A 15857-nucleotide genomic window follows, 5' to 3' on the forward strand; every position below is an offset into this window, starting at 1 on the left:
TGGAGAACAGGATTGAAATTACAGGCTGCAAGGGGTGTTTGTTTACTATGTGGATTTTAGTTATTGGCACAATCCCTGGCTGTCTCCAATGAGAATAATGGCTGTGTGTTCCCAATTTGTCTCAGTTTTTACCCTGTCAAAATCTGATTTAAATGGTTATCAAGAACCAACAAACATATTAAGGAAAAAGGCTACCTAAAGAGTGTGAGAAAGCTGTAAGGGGGTCTGTAAGCCCAACAGCTTTGCATAGGCATGGCAAATTAATATGGAAAAAAGGCTGTGCCCTGGTCACACATTCACCTCAATGTCTGTGAATCATTAATCTATAGAGTCCTATTGCTGTCCCATTCACTCGGATGGCCAGTTAATTATACTCAAAATTATTACCCATGAAGAACCGATGTCTCATTTCATTTTAAATTGGATTTTTAAAAACCGGAACAGGATGCCAGTTACAATAAACACCTATTAGATAACCTCCTTCCCAGTCCAGCCTGTCTCCCACCTCCCACTCCTCTGTATTTGAGGTCTGTTTTCCAGTCCACCAGGTTTCCTCCTTCTCACAGCTACACTAGTACTCCCCCACGCTGGACATCTGATCCAAGCTAAGCTGGCTTTATTTCTCGAGAATTTGAACAGAAAGATAAAAAGCCTGGGAGTTGAAACTAAGTCATCACAGTCACGAATTAGGAGGGTCAGCAGATTCCTACTGAGACAGGGACCGTGGGTTTAGACAGAGTAGGGTTGAGGGCCTCCGGAAAAAAAACCCTACCAAAACTCCATGTTAAACAATTAAGCAAAGCCAAGTCACATTAATTCCCTACAGTAAAAATATCAAACTAGGAATATAAGCATTCTCCAGTGAAATTAGTTAAAACTAAAAAGCCAGGAGCAAGTTGACCTAGAAATTTGAATACACCCCAGATAAAGAAAAGTATCTCAGCATAGCCTATATTTTCACTGTATCAATTAAAACATACCATAGTAAGATTTACTGTAGCCTGTTCAAAGGCCAGCTTATTTAGAAAAAAATCTATATTAAAGCTAAGATTACATTTTAATCAAACAAACAATAACCCAGCCGATCTTGGAAGCAAGGCAGGCAGTCTTAATTGATATGCTCCCAGATCAAAAAGCAGCTCTCCTGGGAAAGAATCAGAGCAGTAAATTTCTTGTGTTAAAGCTAACTTTGAAAAATAACCCACTGATAAGAAACTTAGTATCTCTTCAAAAACAAACCTTTTGAGACCATCTGGCAGGTCTGCACCCCTAGCCCTTTGTCTCTCAAACGCCTTTAAATCCCGTAGACAATGCACCACCCCAGACTCTCTTGTCCCCTCCCAGCATAAGCTAGGAGCTCTTTCCTCTTACTTTATCTCTAAATAAAAAGCCTCTCAGTTGCTCTCCTACTTTTGAGTGTCTGCAAAGTTCATTCTTAGACTCTGTGAACAAAACCCCCGGCACCACCACCACCACTGATACCCCTGCCCTGAGTTGGCCTGATTCCTCAACTGGTTCTTGGCTCCTGTGTACAACAATATCTTTTCAGTAAACTTCTCCTTTGCTCAAACTAGTTCAAGTAGGTTTTGGTTACTTTCCAGGAAAGGAGTCTTAATTTCAGTAAATCTGAAATTAATTTCAAAAGAAAATTGTTTTACTATCTGGCATGAGGGAAATGTTAGTATGACATAAAAGAAATCAGATATTCAAAGTTATAAACCCTATAATCCATACAACATCTATTTAAAACCAAAGCCACAGACTGGTGGTCCACGGGTCACATCCAGTCCATGCATGCATTGCCTTTGGCTGGCAGTATTTTCACAATTTTGAATTGGTACCAAATTTTAAATTCTTGGAAACTGCACATAAAAATTCAGATTGACAGCTTCTCTTTTTTTTTTATTTGACCTATACAATATTAAATCTATTAGGTAATTTTCAGTCTTCAGCTTATTTGGTCTCTCAGCCTCATATGACATAGTTGATCACATTCTCCCTTATGAAATACTTTTTTGCTTGGTCTCTGGGAACCAATTCTCTTTTTGTTGGATTACTACCTGATGGATTACTTCTCAGTTCATTTATGTCCCAGTTTTATTGTGATATAAGTAATATACAGCACTATATAACTTTCAGGTGTACAGTATAATACTTGCCATACATATATTGAGAAATGATTACCATAAGCTTAGTTAACATCCATCATCACATATAGATAAAAAAAATTTTTTTTCCATGTGATGACAACCTTTAGGATTTAATCTGTTAGCAACTTTCAAATATACCATGCAGCAGGTTAACTACAGTCATCATGGTGTACGTTACATCCTCAGTACTTATTTGTCTTATAACTGGAAGTTGAAGTTTGTACCTTCTGACCCCTTCTCACCCCTTGCCCCACCCCATGTCCTGCCTCTGGTAACAAATAAGGGTTCTTTATCTATTCCCAATTCTTTTCACTAATTCTGCCTCATCTCCCCACTTCTAATGTTGGATAGTGCAGGACTCAATCTAATGTTGGATAGTGCAGGATGTCCAGTATAATCCCTTAAATTATGTCACCAAGTCTCAAGGCTTTAAGTATTATCTTTATGCTAATAACTCAAAAATGTCTACTTCCAGTTTGGCCTCCCACCTGTACTCCAGCAATTCACCCAGCTGCCTGCTTAACATCCCCACTTAGATGTTGCATACCTTCCTCAAACTCAACCTATTCAAACTAAATTCTTTCCCCCTCCATATAAATCTTCTCTTCCCCATCCTAGTTAATGGCAGCTCCACTCTATTTGCAGACTAAAATCCTAGAAGTCATCCTCCTTCCCTAAGACTCCTTCCACTGGCATCTATCAGCTCTAGCTTCAAAGCATATCAAGAGTTTGACCACTTCTCATGACTTTCACTAGTCCAAGCCATCATCATCTCTTGCCTCCATTACTGTGATTACCTCCTAACTGGTCTCCTTGGCTTGCCCCTGACCCCTAACAGCCTACTTTCAACTCAGCAGCAAGACTGTCATTTTTAAATGTAAATTAGATCATGTCACTTCTCCGTTTAAAACTTTCCAATCAGTTTCCATGTAATTCAGAGTAAAACCCAGTCCTTACAATGGCCTATAAAGTCCTACAGACTCAGGCTCTTCAACTGCTTGAGCTCCATCTCCTCCCTCCATCATTACTCCTGCTACAGGGGCTTTTGGGACATTCCTTGAGCAGACTGAGCACACCCCACATGTGGGCATAGTACTTGCCTGGAATGCTCTTCTCCCAGATATCTATATGGCTGGTTCCCTCACTCCTTTTAGATCTCTCTTCAAATGCCCTTGACTACCCCACATAAAATAGCTACTCAACCATATTTCCTTTCCTCACCTTTTCTCCATAGCATTTGTCACCATTTGACAGACTATATATTAATGTGCTGATGTGCTTATTGTCTATCTCCATCCATATAAAGTCCATGGAAGCAGGGACTTCATTTATTTTGTTCACTGCCATATCCCCAAACCTAGAATAGTCTCTGGTGTGTAAAGGAAATTCAATAAATATTTGTCAAAAGAGTCCAAATTCCTATAGCAACATTCATTGACTTTAGACTGATCATGAACTCTTGAATATACCACAGTCCTCACTGTTCCCTATAACACTATACCCCCGTTGGTTTTACTTTTATATTACTTGTCTGGCATGTATTCTAATTTAAATTTGAGATCCTTGCTCTAAAAAGTCTTTTCCAGTGCAGAATGCTACAACATAAAATGAGATAGATCATCCTAAGCAGATATACCACTTAGGCTCAAAATGAAATATACTCGCCTGGGTTTGGTGGGCCTCCATTTCAGCATGCCCTTCACTGGCCATTACAGAATTCCTGGCTTTGGATAAGTTTTTTGTTAATCTTGCATGAGGGGGTAGAAAAAATGGAAAAATAATTTTCACCAAACTTGCCAGAATAAAAGATAGAATCTTTACCTTAAAGAACTTGATGAGATCATCTTCCTTTTCCAGCCAAATGATATTATCAAGGTATTTGTCAGGAGTGGGGGGCGGGACTGCCATTGGGAAGTTATTCAGCTCTTTTATTTTTGCAAGAAGTACCTGAAAACAAACAATCAAAGTAATGGTGATCAAATCTTGTAAATTAAATGGGACAAAACTAAGGAAATTTAAATAAACTACTACTATACAAATTTAACCTTGATTTTGACTCACGGCTTCTTTCGTCCTGTTTAAATTATCCTCTAACCTTTTTTTTGTCCCTATTCCACCCCCTTATTATTAGTCTCATTGATATATTAACATATATTTATCATCTTTATAATCCTGCTAACACTGTATTCTACCCTGTCTTAATCTCAAATAATCTGAACTTCACAGTCAACTATTGTACAATTTAATGGCATGTTCTCTCAAGTTTTTTCATGTGTGTGATGTGCCTCTCTAAACTCTTGTAATTTGGGGAAATACTGTTCCAGTTTTGTGGCCTCTGAGAAGCCCTCTCTGGCTTCCCTGACTAGGTAAGTGATGATCTCTTACCTGCTTTATTCCCATGACACCCCCTAAACATCCCCCTTATGGAACTCATTACATTGTATTATTATTCTATACAATAATAAATTGTATTATCATTATTTTTACTTATCTGTCTCACCTTTCATATTATGTAACTTGTGTTGATTAGATGAATAAATGACCAAATGGAAGATGGGTAAGAGCTCATGGACTTTGGTGGTAAGGTTGTATTCATTAATTATCCCAATCCCCTCAAGAGGCCATGGCATGTAGTAAGTATCCAACATATATTTACACAACTAAATTGAATAGATTTACCTAACTATTTATGACCTGGGATTGATCATTATATCTCTTAAGCTAACAATTAGGCAATTAAGTAGGATTTCAGTAAGTAACTGATGAATGATGGATTACCCATTACCTTTCTAAACAAACCTATAGGAAGAAATAAGCCTCTCCCCTAAGGGCTGTTATTTATTTATTTTAATTAATGAATACCAAGCCTTTAATTGAATCTTATATAGTCTTTCAAGTGATAAATGAGAAAAATAGAATAAAAATCACAATGTGAATAGGGGTGTAATTTAAAGAATACTGTTAAGTAGCTCTTTTCTTCCCTCTGACAGACAGTAATGAGAAATCATTTTACCCATTTAATCCTTTGCCATGATGTTACAGAGATTAAAGAGATAGAGCCACCAAGGGGAAAACTGGCCAGTCCCACACCCACTTCCCTTTTGGGGCCATGGAGAGGGTACTATGTCCAGGGAATGATCGGTGCATGGCAGCTTATGGATGGGAGTTGCCAGTGACAAGGAAAAGCATGTGACAGCCTGGAGCAGCTTGTTGGTGGGTAACACAGAACATGGGAGCAGAACTTCCATTTTTCTATTTATGCTAGCAAGCAGAAAGAACCCTGTATTTGCACAAATACATCCTTATTTAAATATATCCTTATCTGCATAAATACATAGTAGAGATGGTGGATGTGATAGAGTGTTAAGATTAAACATTAAACATTTTTTTCCCTGTCTTATGTTCCTAATTTTTTCTGCAAATACATTTAAAACTTTCCTCAAGTCCATTTAACAATCAAGCAATTTGGATACCATCCCTGCTCCTCTCCTCTTGAAACTGCCCCTTTCCTGATCCGCACTAACACACACACACACACAATCCCTACCATGTTAACATGTGACTCCCACCTCCCTCGCCACAGTTGGGAGGGACTGAACAGTACGTATTCCACCAGTGGATAGAAAAGCAGAAAAACCTAGTGACTTTGTAGGGGAGATGAAAGAAGATGCCATAGAGGGCAACCCTAACTGGAAATGGAGAGTCTGGAAAGCTTCCTACATCCTTGTTCAAGTTCCTTCTTGAGGCCTGGCCACCCACAGTGTGGGTTCCGAAAGGCACTCTGTGTCCTTTTCTTAGCTAAACCTAGCTCAGGTTGGTTTCTGTTACTTGGAACCATGTAGTTTTGACATGGAACATGCCAGGTAGCATTTGTATGAGTTGCCATTGGCGTAATAAAAGGTTGCAGGCAAATTACAGAGTTAACACCTGAGACGAATCACTCTTTTCCCAGTCTTACTCATCACACTCTGCTGAAGTGACTATGCATACTTGGGTGCTAGGTTATGGAATCAAGCAATATGAAAAATTGCTTTATTACCTTATTTATCTCTATGCCTGCATGTTCATCAATAACACCTCTTGAACAAAGGAAGGTGAGGTTTTTCAGAGCTTTAGCAATCACATTCCGGATTGCCTGCTTCGTCTTCAAAGCAATGACAACATCACGACCCTCATGCTCTATGAGTCCTGAAGCACATAAAACTATCAGTCAGCAAACAGTGCAATAACCATAATAATGACTAATGTTTGTATAATAGTTTATAATTTCCAAGGAATGCAATATCCTTTCATTCCATTTCATGCCAGAAGGATTAGTGTTATTTTCATCTCTATTCTATGGCTAAGAAAATCAGGAACTGGCTTCCCCCACAAGTAGGAGAAAATCATTCTCTCTGCCTCATTTCCACGCATCTCCTACATGTCTTCATTATGAAACTCATTACCTTGCAGTATTATTTTTACTTATTTGTCTCATCTTCATCTTCCATATTACATAGTTTTTGTTGAATGGATGAATAAATGGGGCTTAATAAAGAGCCCCTGGACCTTGGCTGGTGGGTCTTTCTGAGATCAAATTGCATATTTTTTCCTCCTTAATGAACATGAGAAGTCATGACTGGCCTGGGAGTCAAGACTAAAACTGTATCTGTTTCATCTTTGTAATCCTAACACTGAGCACAATGCCTGACATTTGGAAGGTACAGCATCAAGAGCAAAGTTTTTTAGCATCAGATATACCTGGATTTGAGAGCTAGCTCACCACTTATGAGCCATATGACCTCAGGCAGGTTAACCTTTCTAAACCTCGGTTTCATCATCTATAAAATGAAGATGATAGTAGTATTTGCCTCATAGAGTAATTAGGATTAAATGAGATAATGCATATAAAGCCACTAATATAGTTCCTGACATAATTAGCATTAAATAATCAGTTTCAGTAAACAGGAACAGGCATTCCATTTCTCAGGACTCAATCAAGAAAACTTTGCAGTATTCCATACTAATCTAAAACATAAGACAGCAGTTCCAAGGCCCTTGATCTTCAAAAGCATAGAAATAAAAATCTGCCTGTAGGTAAATAGCAACAATGGGTCCTGGATTTTCTGAGACAGTGCCAAAATATTCTGACCATTGTCTCCAAATTTACCATCTCATTCATTAGGCCATGTTCTTTCCATTTTGATTTGGAAAGTATGACCCTCATAAGTCCATATGGCATCTTACACAATGCGGTTCTGAACACAAAGTGGTTTTACTTTATTTCTCTTATAATAATTTCCATTTATTAAGCACCTGCCTTATGCCAGGCTCTCTAACATATACTTCTGCACACTGAGCCCCCTTACAAGGAAGGCAGGCCCAAGAAGCTTTGTATAAAAACCTAGAGCTTTTGCAGTATACTTTAGCTCAAGCTAATAGAACCCCTCTAACTTTCTGCCGTTATCTTCTGTTATACCCTTCCCAGGCTCTGCCTTTTTGCATACCAGTCCCATTATATGTGTTCAATAAATGCTTATCAAATGAATAAATAAATGAATGAGTAATTAAATGAGATCATGAACTTGTCTTCATTTGATTAAATTATGGAATAATAAGGTAGATGCTCCAACTACCTACCTAGTTCTTTGACAGCATCTTGTTTGTTGGTTTCCAAAATTTCATTTAATTTCTGCAAGAAGTTGAGAAAATCATTCATTTTTATTACACCAAGTGCATTTCTGGCTTTAAAATGTCAGAAGAAAGTTTGATAGAAGAAATCTCAGTAAACAGTTGAGGGAGATAATTTGGCTCAATTCTTCCCCCCATGTCAATTCTGCTGCTTTCCCTGTGGTCATGCTCATGACAATGAATGTGTGCGGTCAGTAGCTTGCATAAGTACTGTGCCAAATATTTCTCAGAAAAAAAGTGTGCACTTCTCTGTGAACCCAGGGGAATCCTTCTAGACAGCCCCATTGAGGGGGTAGCCAGCTGAGCAGCTACTGGGGAGCCAGGCTATCAGGAGCACACAAACAAGTGGAGTAAGGAGGAAATAAGGTGTCGACAAGTTTAAATTTGTGTATCCTACAGATACCTCCTGACATAACTGAAGAGAGAGCTCCACTCCAGGGCTAAACAATCTCTGCTTAATCACATAATAGGCATTGTCAAATGCCTGCTAGGTCCCCAGCCCTGCTCTTCAGGGAGGTCACTCTCTAGCTTTGAGTCTTTTTGGAGCTTACACTTGGCTATACCAACAGCCCTGGGACCAACTAACTGACAGTTCCCTAGGATTGTCAGACACAGATGACTGAGATGCTGTACCCCAACAATGCATGGCATAGTACTATTTATAGGGCTATTTACATAGTTTGTTATCTAAAGTTTAAGCAGTTCAAGTTGTGTTTTTTGGGTTTAGAAAAATCAAATGTAATATATCTCTCGTTTTGAACATAAGAATGTGGTATACAATTTTTATTAAATTGTTTCTTCTCACTCAATAACACTGAGTCAATACTGGGAAGATGCCAGATTATTAGCCTGCCCACAGCACCTGCATACTGTGGTTCCAACCCTGTTTACATAGGCACAAATAGAGCAGCAAAGCCCCCTTCATACCAGACTGGACCTATCACAATTCTGTAAAACTGCTGTAGAAGGACCTTGCACAAGAGAGCGAGGGAACCAACTCCTGCCTTTGAAGAGAATGTAATCGTGAAAGCCGGGATAGATACGTGACTTCTCTAAAGGGGAGCTGCCACTGGCCAGTTCTTGTACCATGTCACTTTCAGCATAAACACCCAGTCTGATATCTAATCACATCTCAATAAACCACTTAAATCTTTACTATGTCTCCTTTAAAAAATGTCCAAGGGGCATTCATCTCTTCCACCTGGAGGTAAGTGCCCCCAAATCTCTATGCCTTCTCCTTCACTTTTCAAGACACATTCTTAACCCCTCAACTGGCTCTTAGTTACTTCTCTCCTCTTCCCATTCCTGAAATTATTTCTCCTCCAAATATATGCCCTTTCTGATATAAATAAATCTAGACTTTCAGTTGTTCTTTTAATTTTCACCTCCAACATTCAAAGGAAATCAACAGGATAGAATTTTGTTGCACATTAATATTTGATCCAACAATCAATACTGCTTTGATAAATCTAGATAATATATCTATAGTGTATCTATAAAAAATATCATGACAGATATCAAATGCCTTCCTAAAATTCAGGTATACTCTTCCTATAGTGGTCCCTGATGATAAAATAAAATCTTAAATGCCAGAGATATTTAACCAGGTATTTCTTAATTATTTTAGAAATTAAAAATAAAAAGATTGAGGTAGGTATCTTCACAGCTGCTTTCCCTCTCCTGAATTTAATAAGGAAAGAACCTGCTTCTTGGCTAAAAGCCTCAGGTAACTGACTCACCACAAAAAATAGGCACGGCAACCAGAACACATAAGCCCCAGGCCACCCCTGATATCATGTACACACACACAATCATTAGATAGACAGCTTTAGTAACTAGAATTTAAATTCATTGTCTGATTAAAAATCAGGAGTCTCACTTGGGCTGAAAAAATACCCTTCAGCTGTTAATACTATTCAGTTTAGGTCTCATCTGCACATACGAAAATATAAACCAAATCACCAAACATTGAAAGAAAAAACAATGAAAGACAAGAACCGAACAACAAATATGAATTGTCATGAAGATAAAAATGTGCCTCAAAAAAAGCAGAATAGTTCAGGAAACAAATTTTTAAAATAAAGGGATTCAAGAGAATATCACTTTTTTTTTTTAAAGAAACAGTAACTATGAAAAAGAAGCAATCCAAGTTCGTGGAAAATGAAAAGTGTCAGGAAAGAAAAAGAAAATTTAATAGAAGGACTGGATAGCAGAATTCACACAGTTAAAGGCAGAATTAGTAACCAGGAAAATCAAGCTGAGGGGCTCTCTTTGTAAAAAGAAAAGAATTGAAAATTATGAGCAAAGTTGAGACAGGGACTAAACTCAGAAATTCAAAAATCTGTTTAAAAGATGCCAAAAAGAGAAAATTAAATGAAAAGAGGGAAGGAAATAATCAAGTAGTAGAAGATGGCAGGCTTCAGATTATAAAATCCCTACCAAGTGCTTCAGAAGATTAATTTTTTTTGTTGTTAGTCACACCTAGACACATCTGGGTGAAATTTCAAAACTCCAAGGATAAAACATTCCTAAAAGCCTCTAAAGAGAGAGAAACAGTCACCTACAAAAGCAAAAGTAAAATCAGACTTGTATCAGCCATACTGAACAGAGAGGGGCAATGTCCTCGAGAAAATGATTTCGGAGAGTCAAACTATTAATTATGAGAGCAAGATAAAAAGATTTTTGGCTGTTTAAGTTGATCCATCCTATTTAAAAAATGACTTTAGGCATAACCAGCCTAATAAAAGGGAAAATTGAAAAATGGCTCACATGGCACTCCATAAAAAGGAATATAACATAAAGGAAAAGAAAGAAGATAGTTAAAAAAAATTTTTTTTTTATTAAATTTATCAAATAATAGATTCAATAGCGAATAGTATGCAATGGTTGGGATATTTTGTTTTTTTGTTTGTTTTCCTTGTATAGTCATTTATTGAAAAGAATGAAGGCTTTTGTTACAGAATAGAATGTGAATATTATCGACCTTTTCCCTATAAAATTAATAGCTCCAAAAAATTAAGGCAGGAAGAAAAAGAAAAGGCTAAAAGAGTGTTCTTATCTCCTTATACTCTATGGCAGAGAGTAAATAAAGGCTGTTTAGAGATAACAAATCAAGAATTAAATACATACACATGCATATTATTAAAGTATTATGGCAAGTAGGAGAGGAGTTTAATACAGGAATGGTTACTGTGGGGCTGTTTCTGGAAACTGGGAGAGTGGAGGGCTGGAAGGAATACTTTAACTTCTTTCACTATGTTATTTTCAAGATGTGAAATTGGAAATTTCATGAAGGTATGATTATATTTTACTACCTTTTCTGTGTTCTCTCCTCCCTCCTGATATATGTATGTGGATTCAAAGACCTTAACCTTTAGGCCTTGCAGGATACTGAATACTCTTAAGCAGAAAATCACATAAGAAATATAAAATAGCCCTTTTAGGAACATGACTGTGCCAAATTGTACAGTGGACTGGAGTTGACAGACTGGCGAGAGGGAACCTGGTTAGGAGGAGATTCGTTTCATCTGCCTGTAAATGAGAGGGTCTTGAATGATACAGATAACAGATAGATAGATGATAGATAGATAGATACTGATAGACAGATAGACAGATAGATGTAGATAATAGATAAGTAGATGATAGATTAGATAGATAACATATACACTAATAGACATATAGATTATAGATAATAGATGCATAGATTAGATGATAGATGATAGATACTACTCACCCATTCCTCATACCAGTGTTACAAGTTTTCACTGTCAAATCTTTCCCTCTCCCTTCCTCTCCACTTCAAACCTACCCTTTCATTGAAGCCTTGTTTGAATCTCAACTCCTATGTGGAGGCTTTTGCAAATGACATACTTTTTAGAGAATGTTACAGACAGAATCTCATCTCCACTCTGCACTCAGAAAACAAAACACAAATAGATTGTCTTCTATGACCATCAGTGAGTTTGATAATGATAGCCGAAATTTAAAGAACCCAGACTACTTTCTGCAGCCCTTCATATAAAATAATAAACAATTGAATCCCCTTCACTTGCTACAGTTTATTTGTTGGGTCATATATATATGTATAGTCTTAAATGAATACCCTCAGTGAGTTTTTTTCCCCCAAATGACTGGTTCTTGTTTCTCACCTGATATATCGATTCTCGACTAGAAATTTGTTTTATTAAAAATTTGGTGTCCTCTTGACTCTTGACATAGCCTTTGGTAATACTATACATTAGGCTGAGGCGTTTTTTGATTTGCACGTCTACAGTATTTTTCAGTGGTGGTATTGTTATCTGGAAAACAGAAAAAAAATCCTGAAAATTTGCTGAGGAAAAGCACCCTCTAAGGCAAACATTCTCAAAGTGTTGTCTCTGCTTCAACAGTGACACCACCCAGAGACTTACTAGAAATGCAAATTCTCGGGCCCCACTCCAGACCTGCTGAACCAGTAACTTTGAGAATGGACCCTAGTAATCAGTGTTTTAACAAGTTCATACTACAGAGTTAACTTCCACAACAATACATCTTCACATCTTTCAACCTGACTCTTCAAAAAGTATTACTTTAATTGTAATTATTTTCCATTCATTTGCATAAGATCTCTGCATAAAAACGGATTGATTACCTAAGGAAGCTTCTACCTTTCTTTCATTTCAAGACTTCACCTCATACTACATACTTGAAATCCTAATTTCAAGAGTCATTAGCATTATGGTGGGTTATACCTTATATGAGCACCTTGCTCTACACTCAGCTCATGAGGCAAAAATCATAAGTAATCAAAATTACCACTTAAGGTAGGTTTTGTGTATATAACTCTGTCCAGTAATTCCTATGAACACCAAAGTTTGGTTAACACAGAATCAAGGAAGGAACACAAAAGAAAGTGTACAAGCACAAGTCTGAGCATGCAAACATTTCTCCCTTCAGGAGAAATAAAATTTCTTGGAGAATAGGCACTAGATGGAAGATTTTATTGTATGTTTTTATCATCTGGATTTGTTGCAATTTTTCTTAATATGAAGCCTCTGTAACTTCCATCCACAATAGCAAACTTGTTTAATGTCATAAGAATTAAGTAACTCAAAAAAAAAAAACAGAGTAGCAAGTGAAATCATCTAAAGCTCCCACATTAAAAGCTTATATAATGCAACTAACTCCACTGGAAAGGGAGAAAGGAGGAGTCTGAACTAAGCCTGTAAAACTAAAAAGCCATCTTCAGAATCAAAACCAGAGCCACAAAAAAAGGGAACAATAACTGTTAAAGAGATTAAAGGTCACAGTAAAATGAAATTCTCTAGGCAGTATGCCATGAGAGTGTGGGCTATAGAGAAAATATTTTTATGCTTCTGCACAGTTAGGGCTTTAAGAGAAAATTTTACTAAAACTTGGAGAACTTGTTCCTGGATCATCCTGCTTCCAGTGGCAACAACATTTTCATTCATTCATTCAACCAGTATTGATTAAGTACTTACTGCATGCTAAGCATCCTTCTAGAGCCATAGGTTACATCAGTGACCAAAACAAAGATCCCTACCTCATGGAGAGTGCACACAACCTACAGTGAAAAGGTGATACATGCTATGGGGGGAAAATAAAAGCTAATCACGTTGCCATTTTACAGGGCTATCAGGAAAGGTCTCTGTGGGAAGGGGTATTTGAACAATAATTTGAAGGAAGTGAGAGAGTGAACCAACTAGATACTTGAGAGAGTGTTTCAAAAGAAACAGCTACCCCTGTAATGTCTTTCAAAATAATGTTTTTTCTTTTAATACATTTAACAGTGTAGGAAAAAAATACCAATATTTTAAAATGTGATGTTTTACCTTAATGACAAGAATAAGCCTAAGTATCCTGAGGTATCCTATTATTACTGTAATTTGAATAAAAGGCATGTTGATCAATCTCAATCTGACAAAGTATATACAAAGGATATAAATGATTCCAATAATCACGAAAAAAAATTCCAAAGTATTCCAGTGTTGGTGAAAATATTTCCTTTTCAAAATTATTATCTGTTTAGAAAAAAAACAACATAGGTCATTTCATAACACCTATACAATGATGCATATGTGTGGAGTGGAACAATCTTAAAAATGAACAGTCAAATCCTCAACTACAGATGAGTCATATTCCAAAAGTTGGGTTTTAAGTTATTTAATTGAAATTCTAAAAAAATTCTTCTTAATCTGCAATATCAAAAATTACAATTTGATTCAAAAATATATATATAATCTATGATGAAGCAGGAATACCAAAAACAAGTAATGAAAAATAGCAGTAAATAGATTCACTGTAATACTAAGAATTAATGTATGAAAACAGTAGTGCTGAATAAATCGTGTTTGAAGCATTAAACCTAAACAGTAGTTCTCATCTTACATTATGACAAGGACCTAGCAACCCAGTTTGGTTTTATTCACTTACTTATTTTTTGCATCATAACAGAAAGTATTTGAGGGAAACATCCATGTATGGATTTTTAGTTCTCTTTTACCTGATCTTTGAGAGCCTTCCCATTTTCATAATGCTCATCTGATATCCAAGACCTTGCCTATTATACTGGTTTGTTATTAAATTCAGAAAATTCAAAAAGATTACTAAAATTCCAGGATGCTATCAACTATTATAGCAAATGGCTTCCAGTATCAAGTTATTTCAAAAATATGACAAGAAGAGATTCAAAATATATGAATTGTTATTTTTATAAGATACAACTCTAATTTTAATAGTACCTTCAATGCTGATTCTAATGCATGTAAAAATACAAAATAGTAGTTTACTGATATTAGTGCTGCCACATTTAACTCTCTTGCCATTGGCCATAGATGCATTATTATAGGATAAATGTAGATTAATGTTATAATATATCCTGCATATTCAAATTCTTCTGAAAATACAATGTAGTGTACAAAAATCAGAAATTTATTATTCCTGAAAAAAATAATAAAATGTGAGATTACTTTAAAAGTATAACAATTAAGATATGAAGTTCAACATTTGTTTAAACAAATCACTACCATTAATTTGAAAAAGAATATAAATATAAAACAACAGATAAACAAAAGTCTAAAACATACTTTCTATACATAAAAATCATAGTGAAGAAAGATAAAATATGGCTCTTGTTATTCTATATCAAGGATGTGGAGCATTTTTTTTAAATCAAGACAATATGTAGGAAACAATTCAAAGATTCATACATCAAAAGCAAGAAACAAATAAATTTAGGGTAAAACATCAGCATTGTTTAAAAATAAGACCAGGAAAAAAACATTCTATTTGATATTTACCATGACATACATTAAAAAATTTTTCAGTCCATCTAAAGTAGAGCCTACCAGAAAGAGGTTACCTGGATATATGTCAAGATTCAAGGGTTTAAGTTTTTTCTCTTTCTCCTTACACTTAATAGAAGAAAATAAAAATTATTGGAATTTGTTATGAAAGCTATGTTAACATCCTGTTATAAAATGTAACATAGCGTTAATCCTCCGATATCTTCTCATTTTTTACATCTTGTCTTTCCACTTTAAAAAGGATATAATCTCACAACTTAATGTAACAAAGCAAGGAGTCTATACAAGTTAAGTAAAATCTGTATCTTGTGACATTTTAGAAAATCAATTATAGGTATATGAAAGCCATGCCTTGTTCTTCCTAGCTCCAAACAGAACCACCCTGTGGCACAGATTAAATTAAATTGAGAGCTAGATCCAGCCCACATGCATATCTCAGCCCTGTTCAGTGTTATACCCAATGACTACGAAAGCAGCCCAGTGGGTAACATGACCCTAAGACATGGCAACTAAAACTTGAAGAATCCAAACATGACCACACTTTTCTTCTTCTTCCTGCCCATTTTCTAAGAGAGGTGTCAGTGAAGTTGCTAAAACAGTATGGAGAGGAGAAGCCCTCTTCTCTTTCCTTCACCACTCAACCAGTAACAGTTGATCATATTAGTTGTTTTTTTTTAATGAGGAAAATCAAGGTAATATACTCTGACAATATAGAAAAGGTCATATTTTCAAG

At 36.2% G+C, this 15857-nt stretch overlaps 1 protein-coding gene across 1 annotated transcript in view; it reads right to left on the minus strand.

Annotated features, from left to right (window-relative positions):
• Positions 1 to 15857, minus strand: part of SLC9C2 (solute carrier family 9 member C2 (putative)) — an 87281-nt gene that overhangs the window by 17512 nt on the left and 53912 nt on the right. The window contains exons 17-22 of the mRNA XM_036918481.2: positions 14561 to 14759; positions 13652 to 13840; positions 11969 to 12118; positions 7770 to 7821; positions 6190 to 6338; positions 3972 to 4097 (exon numbers count right to left, since the gene is read on the minus strand). Of these exons, the coding sequence (XP_036774376.2) occupies positions 3972 to 4097; positions 6190 to 6338; positions 7770 to 7821; positions 11969 to 12118; positions 13652 to 13840; positions 14561 to 14759 (865 nt within the window). The remainder of the gene's footprint in view (positions 1 to 3971; positions 4098 to 6189; positions 6339 to 7769; positions 7822 to 11968; positions 12119 to 13651; positions 13841 to 14560; positions 14760 to 15857) is intronic.

Source organism: Manis pentadactyla, chromosome 9, assembly GCF_030020395.1.
Source record: "Manis pentadactyla isolate mManPen7 chromosome 9, mManPen7.hap1, whole genome shotgun sequence".
NCBI classification, from domain to species: Eukaryota; Metazoa; Chordata; class Mammalia; order Pholidota; family Manidae; genus Manis; species Manis pentadactyla.